Here is a 17531-nt window from a genome sequence, read left to right as displayed (position 1 = left end):
TGTTAAAGTCCTCCTTGCTCACACCTTTGGATCATACTGGTCTAAGGACGAAAGGGGCGGGCCTACTCGTGCATTTGTTACACAAATAACTATTCTGGCAGTCTCTGTTTGTGTGCATTAGTGAAAGCTTGCTGACATGTGGCTCCTGTCATTGATAAAAGAATGTGGACGACACCTTTTTGAGTTGCAATACTGTAAAATACTTGTTTGCAGGAGATGTAGAGGGTAGCTAAATTGTTTGCTCTAAATAAGGGAAAGGAGCGTTATAATCGGGATCACTGGAATTATGCAAAATGTGACGTTTTTGGCATAATTATAGCTTTGCTGCATTTACTACAGAATCTTACATCTGCATAATCTGCAGATTTCAATAAATAGTTTCTACTTCAAACGGTTCAAAAGTTACTAAAAACAGCAACACCTGTTGCTGCGCAGTGGAAGCTTGCCTGGCCCCTAACCTGTCGCTTATTGCTCTACTTGGGTGTTCAACTGGTACAAATAAGGTGCAAACAATGCCCAGACTGTTAACAGGTGTACAATGTACAAAATAAAATTAGGAAATAATGAAGCAATACTGTCACAAAATATGCTGCATTACGCTGCATAACTTGGCTTTTCTTGCTACATAATTTACTCAACCCTGTCACATAATTTGGCCCTCCCTTGCTTCAAAATTCCAATGACCCTGATTATGACAAGGACTTCCCCTTCAACGGAATCGTGTGATCCTGGACAAATTAAATCCTCTTTTCCTTCCCCAGTATCTCTAGCTGATACAATTGAGAAGTACATAGAAGCAGGCTCATTGCTGGTATTAAGGGAACTATATAGAACCGTAAATAGACATGCTGCACTTGTTTCCAAGTAGTCCCAATTGTTGCATATATGTTCACAGGAAGAAGGCGGAGTAGTAGCAAATTCCAATGTCTACAGTTCTCCTGCAAGGCTTTTCTAAGGCGTAAGGAACAGTTTTACATAAGCGTTATGCTTTTGAGATAATTGGTCAGAAAACAATAGGTGTCCAAGATAATTCATCCTTTATAAAGAACGCCATACAACTGCTAGTGAAAACTTGGGTCTGTACATTGATCAATCCTTAATATATACTTACTTGTTGGCCATGTTATGCTTTTGCCCGCAGCGGGTTTCCATTCTTTTCTTTAATCGGGCGCTTATGATGTTTTCAAACGTTGGTTGTTGGAGACGGGTGCCTGCTCAGATTTCTGTTTCAAAATGTCCCAGAAGCCTCTGGGCTCAACTGATCTGCAGAGGCTGCAGTGGCAGATCTCTAGAAACATGACGTGTGTTCTTCAAAGAAACACAGTATACATGTGCCAGGCTGTGGTGGTATTTGGTTGATGGATGCCAAGGTACTGGGTTCACAATTTGCTTTTATGCTCCATTGTTGCTACTGTAATACAACTTCAGTTCTCAGCCACTCTACAACCGTGCCTCTGCCCTCCCCAGTTTCTCACACACGTGCGTTTCCTGGAAATTACACCATCAGGGATGCTTGAGTGGGAGTAGTGTTTCCTGCAAATTGGTTAGTTTATGTTGGGGGCAGGGATAGTGTTGTGTGTGACATTTCCTACTCTGCCTTATTCGGTTGTTGAGTAACTTAAAATGCTGGAATAAAATCGGGAAAGCTGCCCAGAACACCTTGAATTTCCACCTACAGAAAGAGCTACAGGATAGGGACACTTGTGCCACTAGTGTATATCTCAAGTAGTTGGAAACTGCAACCGGTCTAAACCATCTCTGGGAAACCCCTACTAAATATCTGTGTTTTAAAAAAGTGGTGAATAAAACTATTAAATTGCTCTCTGTACTAGAGGACAAGGCTACATTTTCTAGAAGAACTCATGCATGGCTAATTTTGAACAACTACTGATCAGCCATTTCTCAACCATACCTTCTCTCTGGGTACAGTAATAACATCAAAGAAAAGTTTTTGAACTACCGTCTTGGTCTACTCCCTTCACATCTACATTTACCCCTGTGGCAGCGGAATACAGGCTTGAGCACCTGCAGTCTATGTAACGAAGGCACAGAAAACATGCCATACAGGCACAGGACCTACTATTGAACCTTGCCGGCCCAGCACACTAAAATTCAAGTCATTGTAATCCTGCACAAATCAAACACGAGCAGAATAGTTGAAGAGAGGTCTTTAAAAGAAATGAAAAAAATTACGGACTAATCACCGTTTTTATTGCTTTGAACAATTTATTGTTTTTTGAACAGCTAAGCTTTATATAAATTGATTAAGAAGTTAGAAGAGATGGGGAACTCCCAACCAATTTAAACTCGCAAGGACTACGGATCTGCTTTTTAGAAGTACAGGATTCACTAATTCATAGTTATATCTTATCTTAGACCTTGCACATCCCCATTCCCAACTTCCTTGCAATTCTCTGGCACATCCTTTTTCATCTATCAGGCAATTTTTCGCACACTGCGGGAAACCTGTTCATGAGGAGGGTAGGCAAGGGTTGAAAACTGTGCCCTAGCGTGCACTTTTTTCTGGCTTACAAGCATTCCACCAGCAGTAATTATATTACATCTTTAGTCATCGCACAACCCCTACCCTGTCTCCCTTGCATCTCTGCGCATTTCTGCTTCTCTCATAGTGAACTGGCAATCACTGAAGATTTGTCTTAGCTTTCCTTTAATTTGTTCAATGAGTACCTTATCTGCCATTCAGTCAGTTATACTTCTGAGATCTCGAAACGTTTAAGTAGAGGAAGTGCTATTACTCCGACATACCATGACCCCGCAAACATTTACCCCGCATATGTCTTTACCACGCATGCCATTACAATGCAAAGGCATGTGTGGTGAAGGCATAAACTGTGTGAAAGTGCTTAATATATAATATAATATATTTTTTTTATTCAACTTAAGCAGGTCTTTTATGCTGCAGCCTGCCTGAATAAAAAAAGTTAAAGCGACGCCGTGTGGGTGCCTTCATCTTTCTGGTAACTGTATTTGGAATACATACATACATACATACATACATACATACATACATATATATATATATACATATATACATATATATATATATTTACAAGTATATATTTTTTTCCAATTTAATTATATTCATTTTTTTTTATTAATTACCCCCTGAAACACATATTTGCCCATTTCTATCCCATAAACTATACTCCCCCAAAAATGTTAAATTACACATACCACCCAATGCCCATTCCCAATAAAATCTTTAAATACCCTTTGCACCCCAAAACTACCCTCTACCCTAAGATTTCCCTCTGCACCCCAAAACCGAACTCTCCCTGACCCCGAAAAATTTGCCAGCATCCCAAAACGTAAACGCACCCTGAACCCTACAAATACCCCAGCACCCCAAAACCTAAACTCACCCTGACCCCTAAAAATACCCCCTGCACCCCAAAACCATAACTCACCCTGACCCCTAAAAATACCTCAGCACCCCAAAACCTAAACGCACCCTGACCCCTAAAAATACCCCAGCACCCCAAAACCTAAATGCACCCTGAACCCTAAAAATACCCCCTGCACCCCAAACCCTAACTCACCCTGACCCCTAATACCCCTGCACCCCAAATCCTAAATGCACCCTGAACCCTAAAAATACCCCAGCACCCCAAAACACAAAAATGCACTTTACACTATAATTTCCCCAGAACCCCAAAACATATAACCCTATACCCATACTTACCTTATACTTACATATAAAAAACGTATACTTTTTCCATTCAAGCATTTATCACGAATTTCGTTCTAAATGTATGCGTGGTAAAAGCATATAAAATGTAATGCCATGCTTTGTGATGGCATTGCGGAGTCATGGTAGATGCGTTATAATAGTATGCGGGGTGATAGATTCATGGTAATGGGTGTTTACCCTTGCACACTTCCTCTACTAAAACGTTTCGTGATATCGCATAATTTGGGGCACAAATTCGGCCTCGTAGGGGCTACAGAAGCATGGAAGATCTGTTTTAGCATGCACTTTTTGGACAATATGCCCCTTACTTGGATATCGTAGTGGCTCATCATCTCTGACTCTGCAAAGCCCCAACTCGAGCATTCTCGCATCCTTTGCACATCTTTGCAGACCTTCCAGCCAGGTAAAGGGCCAGGCGTTAATTAAAAACAGCTCCCCAGACTGCACTTCCGTCGGGAATTTTAAATCTATCCCCTGCTGCTTTGGGCCTTTTTATTCTGCTTAGAACTATGGACCATATTTGCCATCTGTGCAGGGAAAATTTACAATAATGTTCTGAGATTACAGTTCATTGTATTACTGCTTAAGTTATTTATAGCCATATGTAGGAAGCTAAATACCGGTCGGTAACGGCCGAAATTCGGTAAAAAACCCGTTACCGACCGGTATTTAGATAGTTGAGATGTAGGGGGCATTTGTCAGGATTCGGTATTTACCGAATCGGTAAAATTACCGAATCGGTAAAAATACCGAATGGTAAAATTACCGAATCCTGAATGTAGGGAGCACTCTCAAGAGTGAAAATTACTATTTAAAATTCGGTATTTACCACCAATAAGAGGTTGGTGTTAAATACCGAATACATTGCAAAAAGCAATATTTTGCTGACATTAGAGTGCAATGTGCCAGACATACATGCCCTTAGGGCATGTATGTGCGCCACATGTGCACACATGCTAGAATCAGGGGTGCAACAGGGTGTCAATGTGACACCCTGCCACCCTTGTATTTTCTCCCCCCATTACCGAATCGGAATTTACCGAATCGGTAATGGTGATTGGCTTCCCATTGATACCTATGGGCCTTCCAGCCCATAGGAATCAATGGGAAGTATGCCCCATTACCGAATCGGTAAATACCGATTCGGTAATTACCGAATTTCTCCGAATCGGTAATATTTACCGAATTATTACCTACATACAATTTACCACTTCTTAAATACCGAATCGGTAACATTCGGTATTTATGAAGTGGTAAATTGAATGCTTCCTACATAAGGCCCTTAGTGTTTTAACTGTCTTTAATGCTATGGTATGCCTGGTATTATATTGTCATTTTATGTATTAACTGTTTGAAATGGTTTTAATTAGCCGAGCAATAGTAAAATAGACTATGAAACTTTGGGTTCCGAGAAGATGGGTTGGAACTTCTACAGTACTTTTCCCATTAACTGCGGGACTCCTTTCTCTTTCTACTGCCCCGATTGGGCAGCAGACTGGCAGTTTGGAGTACTCTGGCACCTTGAACAGATACCTTGTTTATTGTAGACTTCTATTGTCCAGATTCTTCATTGTGAATTTTAAATGTTCCCATTTGTCCAGTTGTGTTATAATCACTAATATGTATTCTAGTCTAAGGTACTTTTGAAAAGTACGTACACTATTTTGCTTCTGACTTTAGCTGAAGCTATGTTCAGTCAGCAGGTAATAATTAGCCGTTCTGATACTAGTTCTGATACTAGTTAAGATGGCAGCTTATCCTGTATGTTAATGACATATTACTCCCTTTTACTGATTTACCGCATTCTCTGCCCTCACTGCTTCAAATAATAGAAGAATTCTCCTCTTTCTCTGGTTATAAAATTAACTGGGATAAGAATGAAGCACTTCCAATATCCGATGGTACTACTAAATCAGCCTTTCAGGACTTTACCTTCCACTGGAAACCCTCACGACTAAAATACCTTGGTATCCTGGTAAACTAGGGAACGATTGGAATGGTTGCAGATGATCTCAGTCCTCTGATCACACAGATGCAGCAGGATTTTGACAAATGGAAAATATTAGGATTATCTATGTGGGGACGGGTTTAAGCTGTAAAGATGGTCACACTTCCACGTTTCCTCTATACGCTTGGTATGCTTCCCCTTCACATACCTTTATCTTCCCAACGCCTTATAGATTCTAAAATTAAATCCTTTATCTGGGGCTCTTTTAAACCCCGTCTAGCTATACAAAAACTGAAAGCTTATCATTCTCATGGAGGTCTAAGTCTCCCATCCATAGAACACTACCATTTGGCTTTACATTTATCCCAAATCATATACATGCTGCAAGATAATTCTCATACACCACAATGGGTGCACGTAGAGCGTCATTTACTATCCGCTGAACCTGGTCTCTCAGTTCTTTATACCACAGGTACTAGTCTCCAAGACCCTCGCAATCCACTATTGGCTTCAATGCGTAAAACGTGGCAGAGAGCTCATCGCCTCTTAGGTTCTAACTCACATATTCATATTAAAGCTCCAATATGGAACAATACTGCCATATGTGTCAAGGGTAAAACCCTTTCCTGGCCCCAATGGAGACAAGCGGGTATTTCTACTCTAGATCAACTTATACATACTGGTGAGCTTAAACCCTTTACCCAATTGGCTGAAAAATGTGGTCTTCCGTCGCATCAATTCATGAATTATACTCCACTTCATCTCTGTCTTATCAAAGCCTTGGGGGCATGCCCATGGTCTCTCCAAACTTCTCCTATCCTATCCATATACTTGGGGGACTCATAAAGGGGTCATTTCTGGTTTATTTAAAATATTCACACCTCATTTATTCTCCCAACCCTTATCATGTGCTCTTCGTCTCAAATGGCAAACACGCCTTTCACTTACATATAAAGATGAAGACTGGCTTACTCTTTTGGAAACTTTAACCAGAGGAGTCCGAGAAGCATGACAGAAATTTTGCTTATTCAAGATTTTACATGACTGGCATTGGTCTCCCTCAAAACTGCATAAAGCTGGAATTTTTCCTCATACTAATTGTTGGAGATGTGCTATTTCTGGTTGTGACATAGTCCACATCTTCTGTTCTTGCCCTATCATCCAATCCTATTGGTCCTACAGAGGTCAGGTTTTACAACACACTCTGCCTTTGGATTTACCGTTAACACCAGCCATCGTTCTTCTGCATGATTTACCAACTTTACCACACCTTTCCAAACCACAATGCTGTCTTTCATATATCGCCCTAACCACAGCTAAAATATGCATACTACTGCAATGGAAATCTTTGACTCCACCCTCTTCGGAATCTTGGCTGGTGGCTATGGTTCAAACTGCCTCTTATCTACAATTTGCAAGATCAGACACAATCATTTAATCAAATTTGGGCCCCCTTTCTACAATTGAATACTCCTTCTGTCTTAGACTATTCCGGTTGCTCTATAGTGAATTCCACTGTATCATAACTTTTTCTCTCTTTCTATTTTAATCTTGCTTCTAATTTTCTTCTTTTCTCACATTTGCTGTCATGCATTTACATAGCAACACTGAAAACGTGTTCTAAACCTGCTCTCATCTTATTTCCTCCAATTTCTTCCTTTTTATCTTTGGTTAATTTTCCCTATATCATTTTCTATACTATACGTTCTATTCTTTTATATTTTACTGCATTGATACCTCTCCTTTATTATTCTTCACTTTATTTCTACCCACATTTCCTGTCTTGCTCTCAAGAAACTCTTAACTCGTTTGCAATTTTATGCATCACCTTATATCAAGTTCTTGATCTTTTTTGCTTTAAAATTACTTTTTATCTCACCGTAAGTCCGTTTTTCAATCAAATAGCCTATTGTTTTATTCACAACTGAATTCTTTTATCCTCCTTTTATCTTATTATTGTATTACTTGTATTTAAATAATATAGTCTTCATCCTTATGAATTCATATATATTTAACTTTATGCATTACTTCCAATGTAATTTGTTATCGTATTGCACATTTCTGTATTTTATTGCTTTTATTGTCTTCTATTTAATAAATGCTAATAAACAATTTCAACACAAAAAAAGATGGCAGCTTATAAGAAAGAAGAAGTCACCAGGATATTGAAGGACTTTAGTGAACACAATGTGAGCATATACTCTTGTTCTTTACTCAAGACAGACTGTATGAAAGCTTGTAGCAACATTTCTATTAAGTATTAGTGCTGTTAGTTGTTATTGAGGACCTGCTGCCACCACTATGTCTTGGACTTTAATGGAACTCGACAAAATTGCACGACTAAGAAGAAAAACATTTTAATCTGACTTCCAAGAAGAGTTAAAGTATTGCCTTAGTTGGATGACGAACTGAATTGTCTTTGTATGCGAAGACGAGCCCACTGCTGTGATTGGCTGCCCGCTCTCCTTTGCCCTACCCATATACTCTTTTTAAAACTCTATAAACTTAGATCATCATCAGCAGCAGCATGCGTGAAGTTCATAAAGTAGGAACAGTATCATGTAGCGGTGGAAGTAAGTCCTTTTCTGGGCCCCAGTTTAGAGAGATGTATCCTAATTTGTAAATCTTTTTCTGAAACTAATGCTCAGTTTACCGATGACTATCCCCAGTTTGGAAATATATAATGGGTGCAAAATTAGTAGGTGTTAATCAGCCCTCATATGGTGTCAATTGATACTTGGAAAACGGCAATTTAAGCAAGAATGGATGTGATAGTAATTTTATGTCAAAAACCTCAGGAGCGATCTCTTTGAGATTGGAAAAGGGGAGTAAAACTTGTTGGTGAAATAGTTGGTGCAGGCTCATCAGATTCACATCCCTCTTTCGTGGCATTATAATGATACGGCCTATTTTATTAGGCATTCTGGAAATTATGGCTTTTGAAATCAAGGCAGTCTACTTTGCAATCTTTGCAGAAGTGTAGGATGCAAAATCCTCACTGTCCATACGGAAAGCATCTGTGAACAGTGTTTGGCTATTCTGTAGTGTAATACAATGCCCATGATTGCTCTCCAAATGCAAAGATAGAGTGCGAGGGGCACACTTGATTCAGAACGTTAAGACCGCACCTAAAGAACCAGATATTTGATTGAGCATAACCTGGTTTATTTTGTGAGGAAGAATGTCTGTAAGCACAAACTTTCTAAATCTAATAGTCTGACGAGAGACTGCGGTAACGTTGTTTTGTAAAATTTTATTGGGTTTTTGTAAGGGTACACTTGAGCTGTATACATTCAGGAGACATACATTTCACTGTGTCGTAGCATAAAGGTGGATCACCAATTGGTCCTGTGAAGCACTTCAAATTCCATGAACAATGATTCCTGCAGTCAGCTGGTGCAGTTACTTCAGTACAGCTATGCATGTCCAGATATTCTTATCCAAATCAAACTTTGCCTGTATGCAAGCCATAGGTGTCGAGTCGATACTGCTGTTCGTTATAGCTTTTAATAAACTAAGTACCAAAAGGGCACCATGCAGTAAGAAGTGTCCCACTGGTAAGTCATATTCTCCTCTCAGTTCCACAACCGGAAACAGTTCTCACCCCCCGCAGAATAGGTCGTCGACTGTCTTCATTTCCAGGGCTGTAGCCTGCCGCTGTGTTCATAGGGGGTAATCAAACCTCGCAGTGGGAGCTTGGGCGCGTAAAGTACTATAGTGTTGAATTTTTTAAGGGCTCACCTACAGCAGTATGTAGTCACGCGAAGTCCCTGCAGTTTCCGTTTCCATGGGCCTGGCACTTAAAGTTTAGCAATAGGTACCACAGGATGTTCGTGGGTGGGTGTTCCAGATGGGGGAGGTCTCAACCATGTCTCCCCGAGCCACTGCAGCAGCCACTGTAATTGAGCCGCCAGATAGTTGATTGCAAAATCTGGACTCCACCCCCAATCTCCCATCTATCGTCTGGCACACTAATTTAGTCCGAGCCACTCGCGCCATCCTATTCCCCATGTTGGGTTCATCAGGAGCGTATCTAGTTCCCTAAATCGCTCACTGGAGATAATCACTGGCTGGGTCATGAAATAATAGAGCAGACGGGGCAGGACTACCATCTTAACTGTGGTTATCAGACCTGCAACTGAGATGGGAAGTGTTTTCCAAAAGGTCATATTTGCCCTAGGGGGTTCTCATCGCCATTCCCTGCATATAGGGAAGAGATTTGTAAATTCAAATTCCTTGATATTGTATTGGAGTCCGTTCCCGCCGCAGGTCGTGCATATTTGACATATCAATGGGAGTGAATAAGTCCAGACGGGAGACGAGCAGGTTTCGCGTCAGTTAATGCACAACCCAGATGTACTACCAAAATCGGAGCAGTATCACTTCCCCTGGGATTTTCCTGTCTGTCTGCCAGGAACAGCAGTGTACCGTATGCATAGAGCGGAATGCTATGTGTAACACCTTGATCAGATATGCCCACAAAGTATTGACACAGTATCGACCCGAGAGAGCCCGGCATGCTAGGGGGTCTATTGCAATCGCAAATAAGGGGCAACCCTGTCTGATTATCATCTCCAACCATTGCTCAGAAATCACCCATCCTGTCTGAACTCTCGCGCTGTAGCAGCAGAGTACATTGAAGAAATACGCGCCCCAACCCCATTCTTGTGTAACGTGTAGCACTGTTCTGCGGTTCTGTATGAATCCATTCTGGTCAGGGTGTATTAGGGCTTGCATATGGGGGAGCAATCTGCTGAGGATTTTATAATCGACGTTTAGCATCGGTAAGGGCCTCTAAGCTATTGGGTCCTTGACTGGTTTCCCTGGTTTGAGGAAATGGACTCTAAGGTAGTTATTGCCGTTAATGTCCAACGCATTCCCACCGACTCGGAGACTGCTGTAACATTATGAGCCCAAGTTCAAATGTGAGAAAAGCAAGACAGAGTAAGCAAGGTACAAAACGGGGAACCAGTCCTAGGATTACTGTATACTAAAGGGGCACTATTTAAGAAGGTCACAACTTCTTATCCTTTGTGGATTGTAAGACTTTATTTATGACCCATCCACACAGGGGCCCCAAAGGACCCGTTCCTCCACCACATCTACAACCTGGGAACATCACCAATCAGCACCACCCTGACCTACACCATCAACACCTCTATCACGTCTGACACTTTCCCTGATCGGAAGGCCATCAACAAGCAACTCACAACCCACCTCCAACTTCACCATTTTCTAGATAATACTCAATCTGGATTCAGAAAGAGCTGCAATACCCATTGCGGCCACCGATGACATTTGAATCATCCTGTGCCGAGGAGAAACAGCAGTCCTCATCCTGCTCAACCTCTCTGCTGCCTTCACCACTGTGTCTCATAACGCCCTCATTATAAGGCTCCACGAAATTGGCATACAAGGATCCGCTCTCAGATGAATCTGTTCCTTCCTCTCGGGAAGAACCCAAAGGTTCAAGCTGCCACCCTTCACATCAGAGACCAAAATATTGATATGCAGAGGCCCACGGGGATCATCCCTCAGCCCCACCCTTTTCAGTGTATACATGACACCTCCTGCCAACTTAATCCGATCATAAGACATCACTGTCCTCTCCTATGCCGATGACACCCAACTCATCCTCTCCCTCACGGACAAAAAAAACACCGCCAGAACCAACTTCACCAACTGCATGACCATAGTAGCAGACTGGATACGGACCAACTGCCTGCAGCTCAACTCTAACAAGACTGAACTACTGGTCTTTAACAACAAGACCTCCCCATAGGACTCCACCTGGTGGCTATCAGAGCTAGGACCCATACCCGCAGACCACGCAAGAAATCTAGGGATCGTCCTAAGCGACAAGCTCAACATGATGGCTCAAGTCAACGCAGTGTGCAGCTTCTGCTTCCTTATCCTACGCATTCTGTGAAAAAAATCTTCAAATGGTTGCCTCAGAACACCAGACAAACCGTCACGCAAGCACTCATCACCAGCAGGCTGGACTAAGGCAGCATTCTCTACGCCAGAATCTCCAAACCACTCCTACACAGACTCTAGACAATCCAGAACACGCTGCAAGGCTCATACTCGACCTCCCACGCCGCACCCACATCACACTGTATCTTGGGGAAACTTCACTGGCTCTCTATTCACAAGCGCAGCTAATGCGAACTTTTTATGCGCACATACAGAGCCCTAGACAACACAGGACCAGAACACCTGAACAGCCGCAAACACTTTCACCGACCCACCAGACACCTACATTCTGCCTCACTCTCACACGTTCCCCCTGCATTCGCAAAACTGGTGGTCGCTCACTCTCCTACATTGCACCCAAGGCATGGAACAACCTCTCTCAGCACATCTCAGCTTCCTCCTCACTTCACACACAAGGAATACTTTGGGCGTGTGATCTGTTTCCTCTGGGAAGCCAATGAAGTGAAGGTTGTTGTGATATATTCTTCCCTCTGCTTCTTCAACACGTGTTCAAGGTGCTTAGATATTGACCAATGGTTCATTGTTGTCAACATGTTCTTGACCAAATCCTCCACGGTCAAGATGTTACTTTCTGCCTCTGTGATCCTATCCGCTAAGTTTCCAGGGTATTTCCTTAGCAGGACAGTCTCCAACCCACCTCACCTGTTTTTTCTTTTCAAGCATAGATTTTGATCATTGTATAGCTTATATAATTGTTTCTGTGGACACTGAAGTAAACTCCTGGAGGCCATCCTGGCCCTTAGGGGCTTATTTAATTTCTAAGTGCACCTGAGAAATGCCAGCGTATTTTGTAAATGCGCTGTCAGTGTCTGCTACCTAGGAAAGGCAGAAAGAGAAGGTTCCCAAGGACTTGGGACACTCTGGCAAAAAGGGTGCAAACTAACAGGCCTTGTTGACCCTTTTCAGACTTTGAGAGTGTGAGCTCTTGCAGGTTTACCATCTGCTCTTTCGCTGGCACAAAGGGTAGCTCATGCAAAGCTTAATTTGTGCAGGGGCATGCATGCCAAATAAAAAAATGGCAACAGAGGAGATTTTGAGAAAACAAACCATTGCAACACCCCCTCCCCATATCAGTTGACTTGCATTGTAAGGGTGTCAATATTGGGCAGGAGAAAAGTAAAATAAAGCCATTATTTGTCTTTTAGTCACCCTAAGGCCAGTTCCCTGTACTTACTGCCTGGTAAGTGGGTGGGAGAGCACACAAAAGAAGGGGAGGCTTCCCTGTTGCCTCTCTAGACAAGCCATGTCTGCCTACGAACCATTGGCCAAAAGCACTGAGAGAATAAATAATGAAGTTGCAGAAAAGCTACATAGATGTTGCAACGCTGTTCTACAATTTGCTAATAGAGAATACTAGGGCCACCCCGCAGATTTACCCCTGCCACCCTCCAGAGAGCTGCTTCTTGGAGAGAACTCTGCTAACTGACCACCATAGAAGCATTTCAAAGCATTCAGTAGTCACCAGAGAAATTAAAAACCCAGGAAGGAGGACTTGAATTGCAGAAGGTACCCGTAACTCCGCTAAAGAGAGCACAGGGATACTGAAGGGCAACAGAAGTCCAAAGAGACAATTGGATTCCAGCTGATTCACCCTATGAGTCCAGAAGCCAGATCCTAGAACTGATATGCAACAAACAACCCACACTCCAAGAATTTCCTTAGGGGCTACTGGGACGTCAAGAGCCACTAGCCGCATAGAGTAAATCGTCTGCCACTCCTGACCTGACACAGATCACCCAGACCAAAAATCCCACTCTTAAAGTAGAGAGATGCAACACAAAGATGTGAAAAAGCCTGTCCTCTGTATGCAAAGCAGGGTGTCAAATCCAATATTGTGCCCCCCAGAATTTAAAATGAGAAATAAAGGAAATGTGCGCCACGCCGCCCACGCTGTAGTTAACCATGCCATTAACCCAAATAGCTCATACTGCACAGCCAGCACAGCTGGCTTACCCCGTTGAAGAGTTCAGTTCCAAAAAAGAGGTTTGCAGTCACAAAGACCTAAAATAACCAATCAATGAGTTTGTTAGGAGCCAACGGGCTCCTTACAGACCCCAGCACTTTGACAGATCACCTCAAAGAAGGGGGCATGGGATCAGACAACCTTAACAAGACCTGTTCTAAAGAAATAATATGGGCAACCCAAATGGACTCAAGCGGCCAGTCGGTGTCTTTAAATGGCAGGCATAGGCTTATACATTTTAAGTTTTTAAATAGAACACCGGCACGTCTCCACAGATATGGTTTAAGAGACTCTGATAATTGTGAGCGCTGTGGCTCAAGTGGTGCAGATGTTTTACACATGGCATGGGCATGCCCCCAGATTGCGGCCTTTTGGAACCAGATTTTTCAGGAGTTGGGTGAGATTGTGGGTATTCCGCTTGCCCCTGACCCTCTATTGGCCCTATTGGGGTACACTAAACCTCAGCCTAAAGGGGTTAGGAAACTTCTGGGTTTGGGCTTTCTTCTGGCTAAGAGCACTGCGTTGGGCGCGCGGCCCTCTCCCTCAAAATCGGAGTGGGAAAAAGACATGCTTTTTTGTAATACGCAATCTGAATCATATAGTGAGCTAATGCCTCCACAGAGCCGTCCCAAGAACTTCTGGGGGTTGTATAAACAGCATCTTTTGTCAAGAGAGGAAGAAGAGCCGAATGATGCTTAAATCACTGTGCTGTATTCTGTCACTCAAATTACAATGTGTTGTTGTGGGAGATTTTGATGTTATGTCCAATTGGGGTTATGTCCGCTGCAAAATACTAGTAGGTTGGGCGGTACTATTCGTCAATTTGCTACTGTGTCTGCTGCATATATCCCTGTCCATCTTCTTTGTGATGTTCTCATTTCCTTTTTACAGATCGCTTGGTTAACCAGCTGCTATGATGTTATCAATACAGATCTATGTACACTGCTGTGAACTGTTATAAGATGCATACAAATCGCAATACACAGTACCCCAATTTCACACTTAATCCTGACCGCCGACAAGAGTGCACAAAAGGACAAAAGTTAGGAACCCCCCAGGGAAAAAGTTAGAAAAAGAGGAAATTAATACATGCACCAGGCAAACCGAGATAACACAAGCTTCACAATCAAGGAAGAGTAACAGCAAAAAGAAAATTTAAGGCAGTGAAATCCAGAATTGAGATAGGCCTGCTAAAACATAACACAAACTCAATCTATCTGTGGCTTAGATGTGAGGACTGAGCCACTTGCGTTCTGGAAGTTAAAGCCACCGAACAGTATGAGACCATACTAATTGAAGGAAGTAGGAAAGTGCCCAACTTTTGTAACTCGGTGAAAGCACCACGTGCATGAATGAATGGTAAGATGGTAACCTCTACCTTTTAGGAAACTGTAAACAGTGGCGAAAAATATTTTGATGCTGGTCGCCTTTTTAAATGAAAAGGCATTGGTTAATGTTTTGCAAATATTAACTCTAGTGAGAGTTGGCTTTTCTTTTCTTACTTAAGCCTGCTGCTTTCCCCAGAGAAGAGATCTAACTTGTGTAATTTGCACCCTTATAATTTTTCACATTTCCTTTGCAGACGCTGGCGGAGCTGCCATTGCCCCACCTACATCTCTCTTGGAGAACAAAGAGCGTAAGTAAACTGCAGTCCTCTCATTTGTGCTCTTGCATTTCGAAAGTCCATGATACTGGTTCAAGTGTGCTGGACATATTGCCTTTTTAGAACTGCCCTGTTTTTAGGTCTCGCCTACTCAGCACGCATGCGCTGCATAGGAGGGCCTTTACCCGCCGCTCTGCTCATTTTCAAGCACACACTCTTGCTTGTGGTGGCATCCACCTTGCGGGTGCGAGCAGGGGCATGCCACAAGTATGAGTGGGGTGCTTGAAAATTAGCAGACTGCTCTCCCAATCGTGCGCCTCTCTCCTCGCCCACACGTCCCGGCCACTCACTCGCTCTGCCTTTTCTGTCTTCTTTTTGCTCGCGCTTCTTGTTGTCTTTTTCTGTTCATGTAGCAAATGGATGTATCCATTTACTCTTGCTCTGCTTTGTTGCTCGTAATCCCCTTTGCTTCCTGCCACGTGCTTGCTCTTAGGTTGGTGCGTGCCTGCGAGGAACGACCACGCGGGTGAGCTCAGCGGCAGCTTCCATGACACTGAAGGCGCGAGACTGCTGGCTGGGGTGGCATTCGTGCACTGCGCGCGTGGCCTGCCTAGTGCCAACGCTCTCATTTTCGATGCATCATCCATCCTTGTTGTACGTGCCCACACCCCGATAGAAAATCAACTGATTCATTGTCGTGTCTTTGCATCCCACTGTTTTGTTACTCATTCATACTCCGTTTCAAAGTAAAAGCCTGACATGCTCCGGCGTCATTACGGTGGTGTGTCGCATGTGCTGCTCTTTTATCGCATCCACGTCTAATTGTATTCACTGCAGATATTAAACGCAGGCACCGGCAGCCCCCCAGCGAGGCAGGATGCTGACAACCTTTCAGCCAAAGGCATATGAATATCTGTGAGATTATGGAAGTGTCAGGGAACCCTCACAATATTCTGCAGGAAAGCCCTATAATTTTGTGTTACACCATTGATTAATTTAAAGTGAGAAGCCTGTTGAGTATAATCAGAATGTGGGCAGGTTACATCACGAGCCACTAGATGACGCCAGACGCAGCAGCTTTCGTGATTTCCTTTTCCTTACAATTTTTAAATTATTCATGTAGAGATTTTGTCATCTACCGAAAAGGGGGCCCCGATCGAGTTGTTGACCAAGGCCCAACTAAAACGTACGGCACGCTTGACCATCATCTTCATCGTTATGAAACCATTTCTATCACATAACATTATTAAATCCCAAACAGGTCTGGGTGGGTCTGTGGTTGTTGAAAATCTTTGAGAGATGCCTCTTGAGAGGCGCACTGGCACTGCTTGTACCCCCCATAAGTGCCACTGGCACTGCTTGCTTGTATTACAGAGTGAGAGTATGAATATCTATACTTGTTTGCCGTGACATATTTTTCGGCAAAACCCATGTATAATGTCCAGAAGGCTGTTTGATTTGTGGGTCACGAGGATTGTACCTTTTCTAATGAAGATAAACCACAGTGTTTGGGTGAGTATCCTTGCAAATTACACAGAGGTAACTCCGTCGTCCTCAGTCCCAGGGATACTGGGAGGTGTCCCTTTAACTATAAAAAAAAATCCCTGTGGAATAGGTTTGCTTTTCATAGCTGCTCACAACGAGTCATTTATGTTTTGCTGACTGCTTATCCTCTTCTCTGCTTTCTACTTTTCCTTCCTTCAGCTCTTTCAGGACCCTATGATGATGAGCCCAGGGGTCGTGGCCCCTCTGCCAAAGCTGCAATACCTCCTCCCATGTATGATGACCTAGATAGGCCTCGATCTCCAACAGGGCCCGGCAACTCATTTCTTGCCAACATGGGGTAAGCACTAATGTTTGCTCTGACGAAATAGGCATGCATAGCCAGACAAACTTAGTTGCCTGACTTTGGATCAGCGTGCCAGCTGCATAAGGGTTACTTGGATATATGTCTGTGATAGCATGCTTGTTTTCTTTGCTACCCATTTAACTTGTATACCCTTTGAGCTGTATTATGTAGTAGGACTTGCTTGCTTAATCATCTTTTATATTATGATACCACACAAAGCCTGTAGTGGCTGACTAAATTCTCAGTGTGGTCTAGGCTGACCAAAAATTGAATCAGTCTGGTGAGCTGAAAAAGTAAGGAATTGTAAAGGACATGGTTAATTAAATTCCCATACGCTTGGTCACAAACCTTTTATACTCTACCAACCTAAAGGGAATCTGCTATCTTGCAGGGGCAATACCTTCCACTGTTGAGCGTACCATTAGTCACCAACACTTAAAAGCTCTCTGCAAGACGGAA

General features: G+C 42.9%; 1 protein-coding gene across 5 annotated transcripts in view; it reads left to right on the top strand.

Moving 5' to 3' along the window:
- RBM17 (RNA binding motif protein 17) overlaps window positions 1-17531 on the top strand; it is a 244489-nt gene that overhangs the window by 115049 nt on the left and 111909 nt on the right. For all 5 annotated transcript variants that reach the window (XM_085653554.1, XM_085653556.1, XM_085653553.1 and 2 more), the window contains 2 exons: window positions 15203-15256; window positions 16928-17066. In XM_085653554.1, coding sequence (XP_085509680.1) covers window positions 15203-15256; window positions 16928-17066 — 193 coding nt within the window. The remainder of the gene's footprint in view (window positions 1-15202; window positions 15257-16927; window positions 17067-17531) is intronic.

Source organism: Triturus cristatus, chromosome 4_1 (genome assembly GCF_964204655.1).
Source record: "Triturus cristatus chromosome 4_1, aTriCri1.1, whole genome shotgun sequence".
Taxonomy (NCBI): Eukaryota; Metazoa; Chordata; class Amphibia; order Caudata; family Salamandridae; genus Triturus; species Triturus cristatus.
This window is presented reverse-complemented; position numbering and strand designations above follow the sequence as displayed.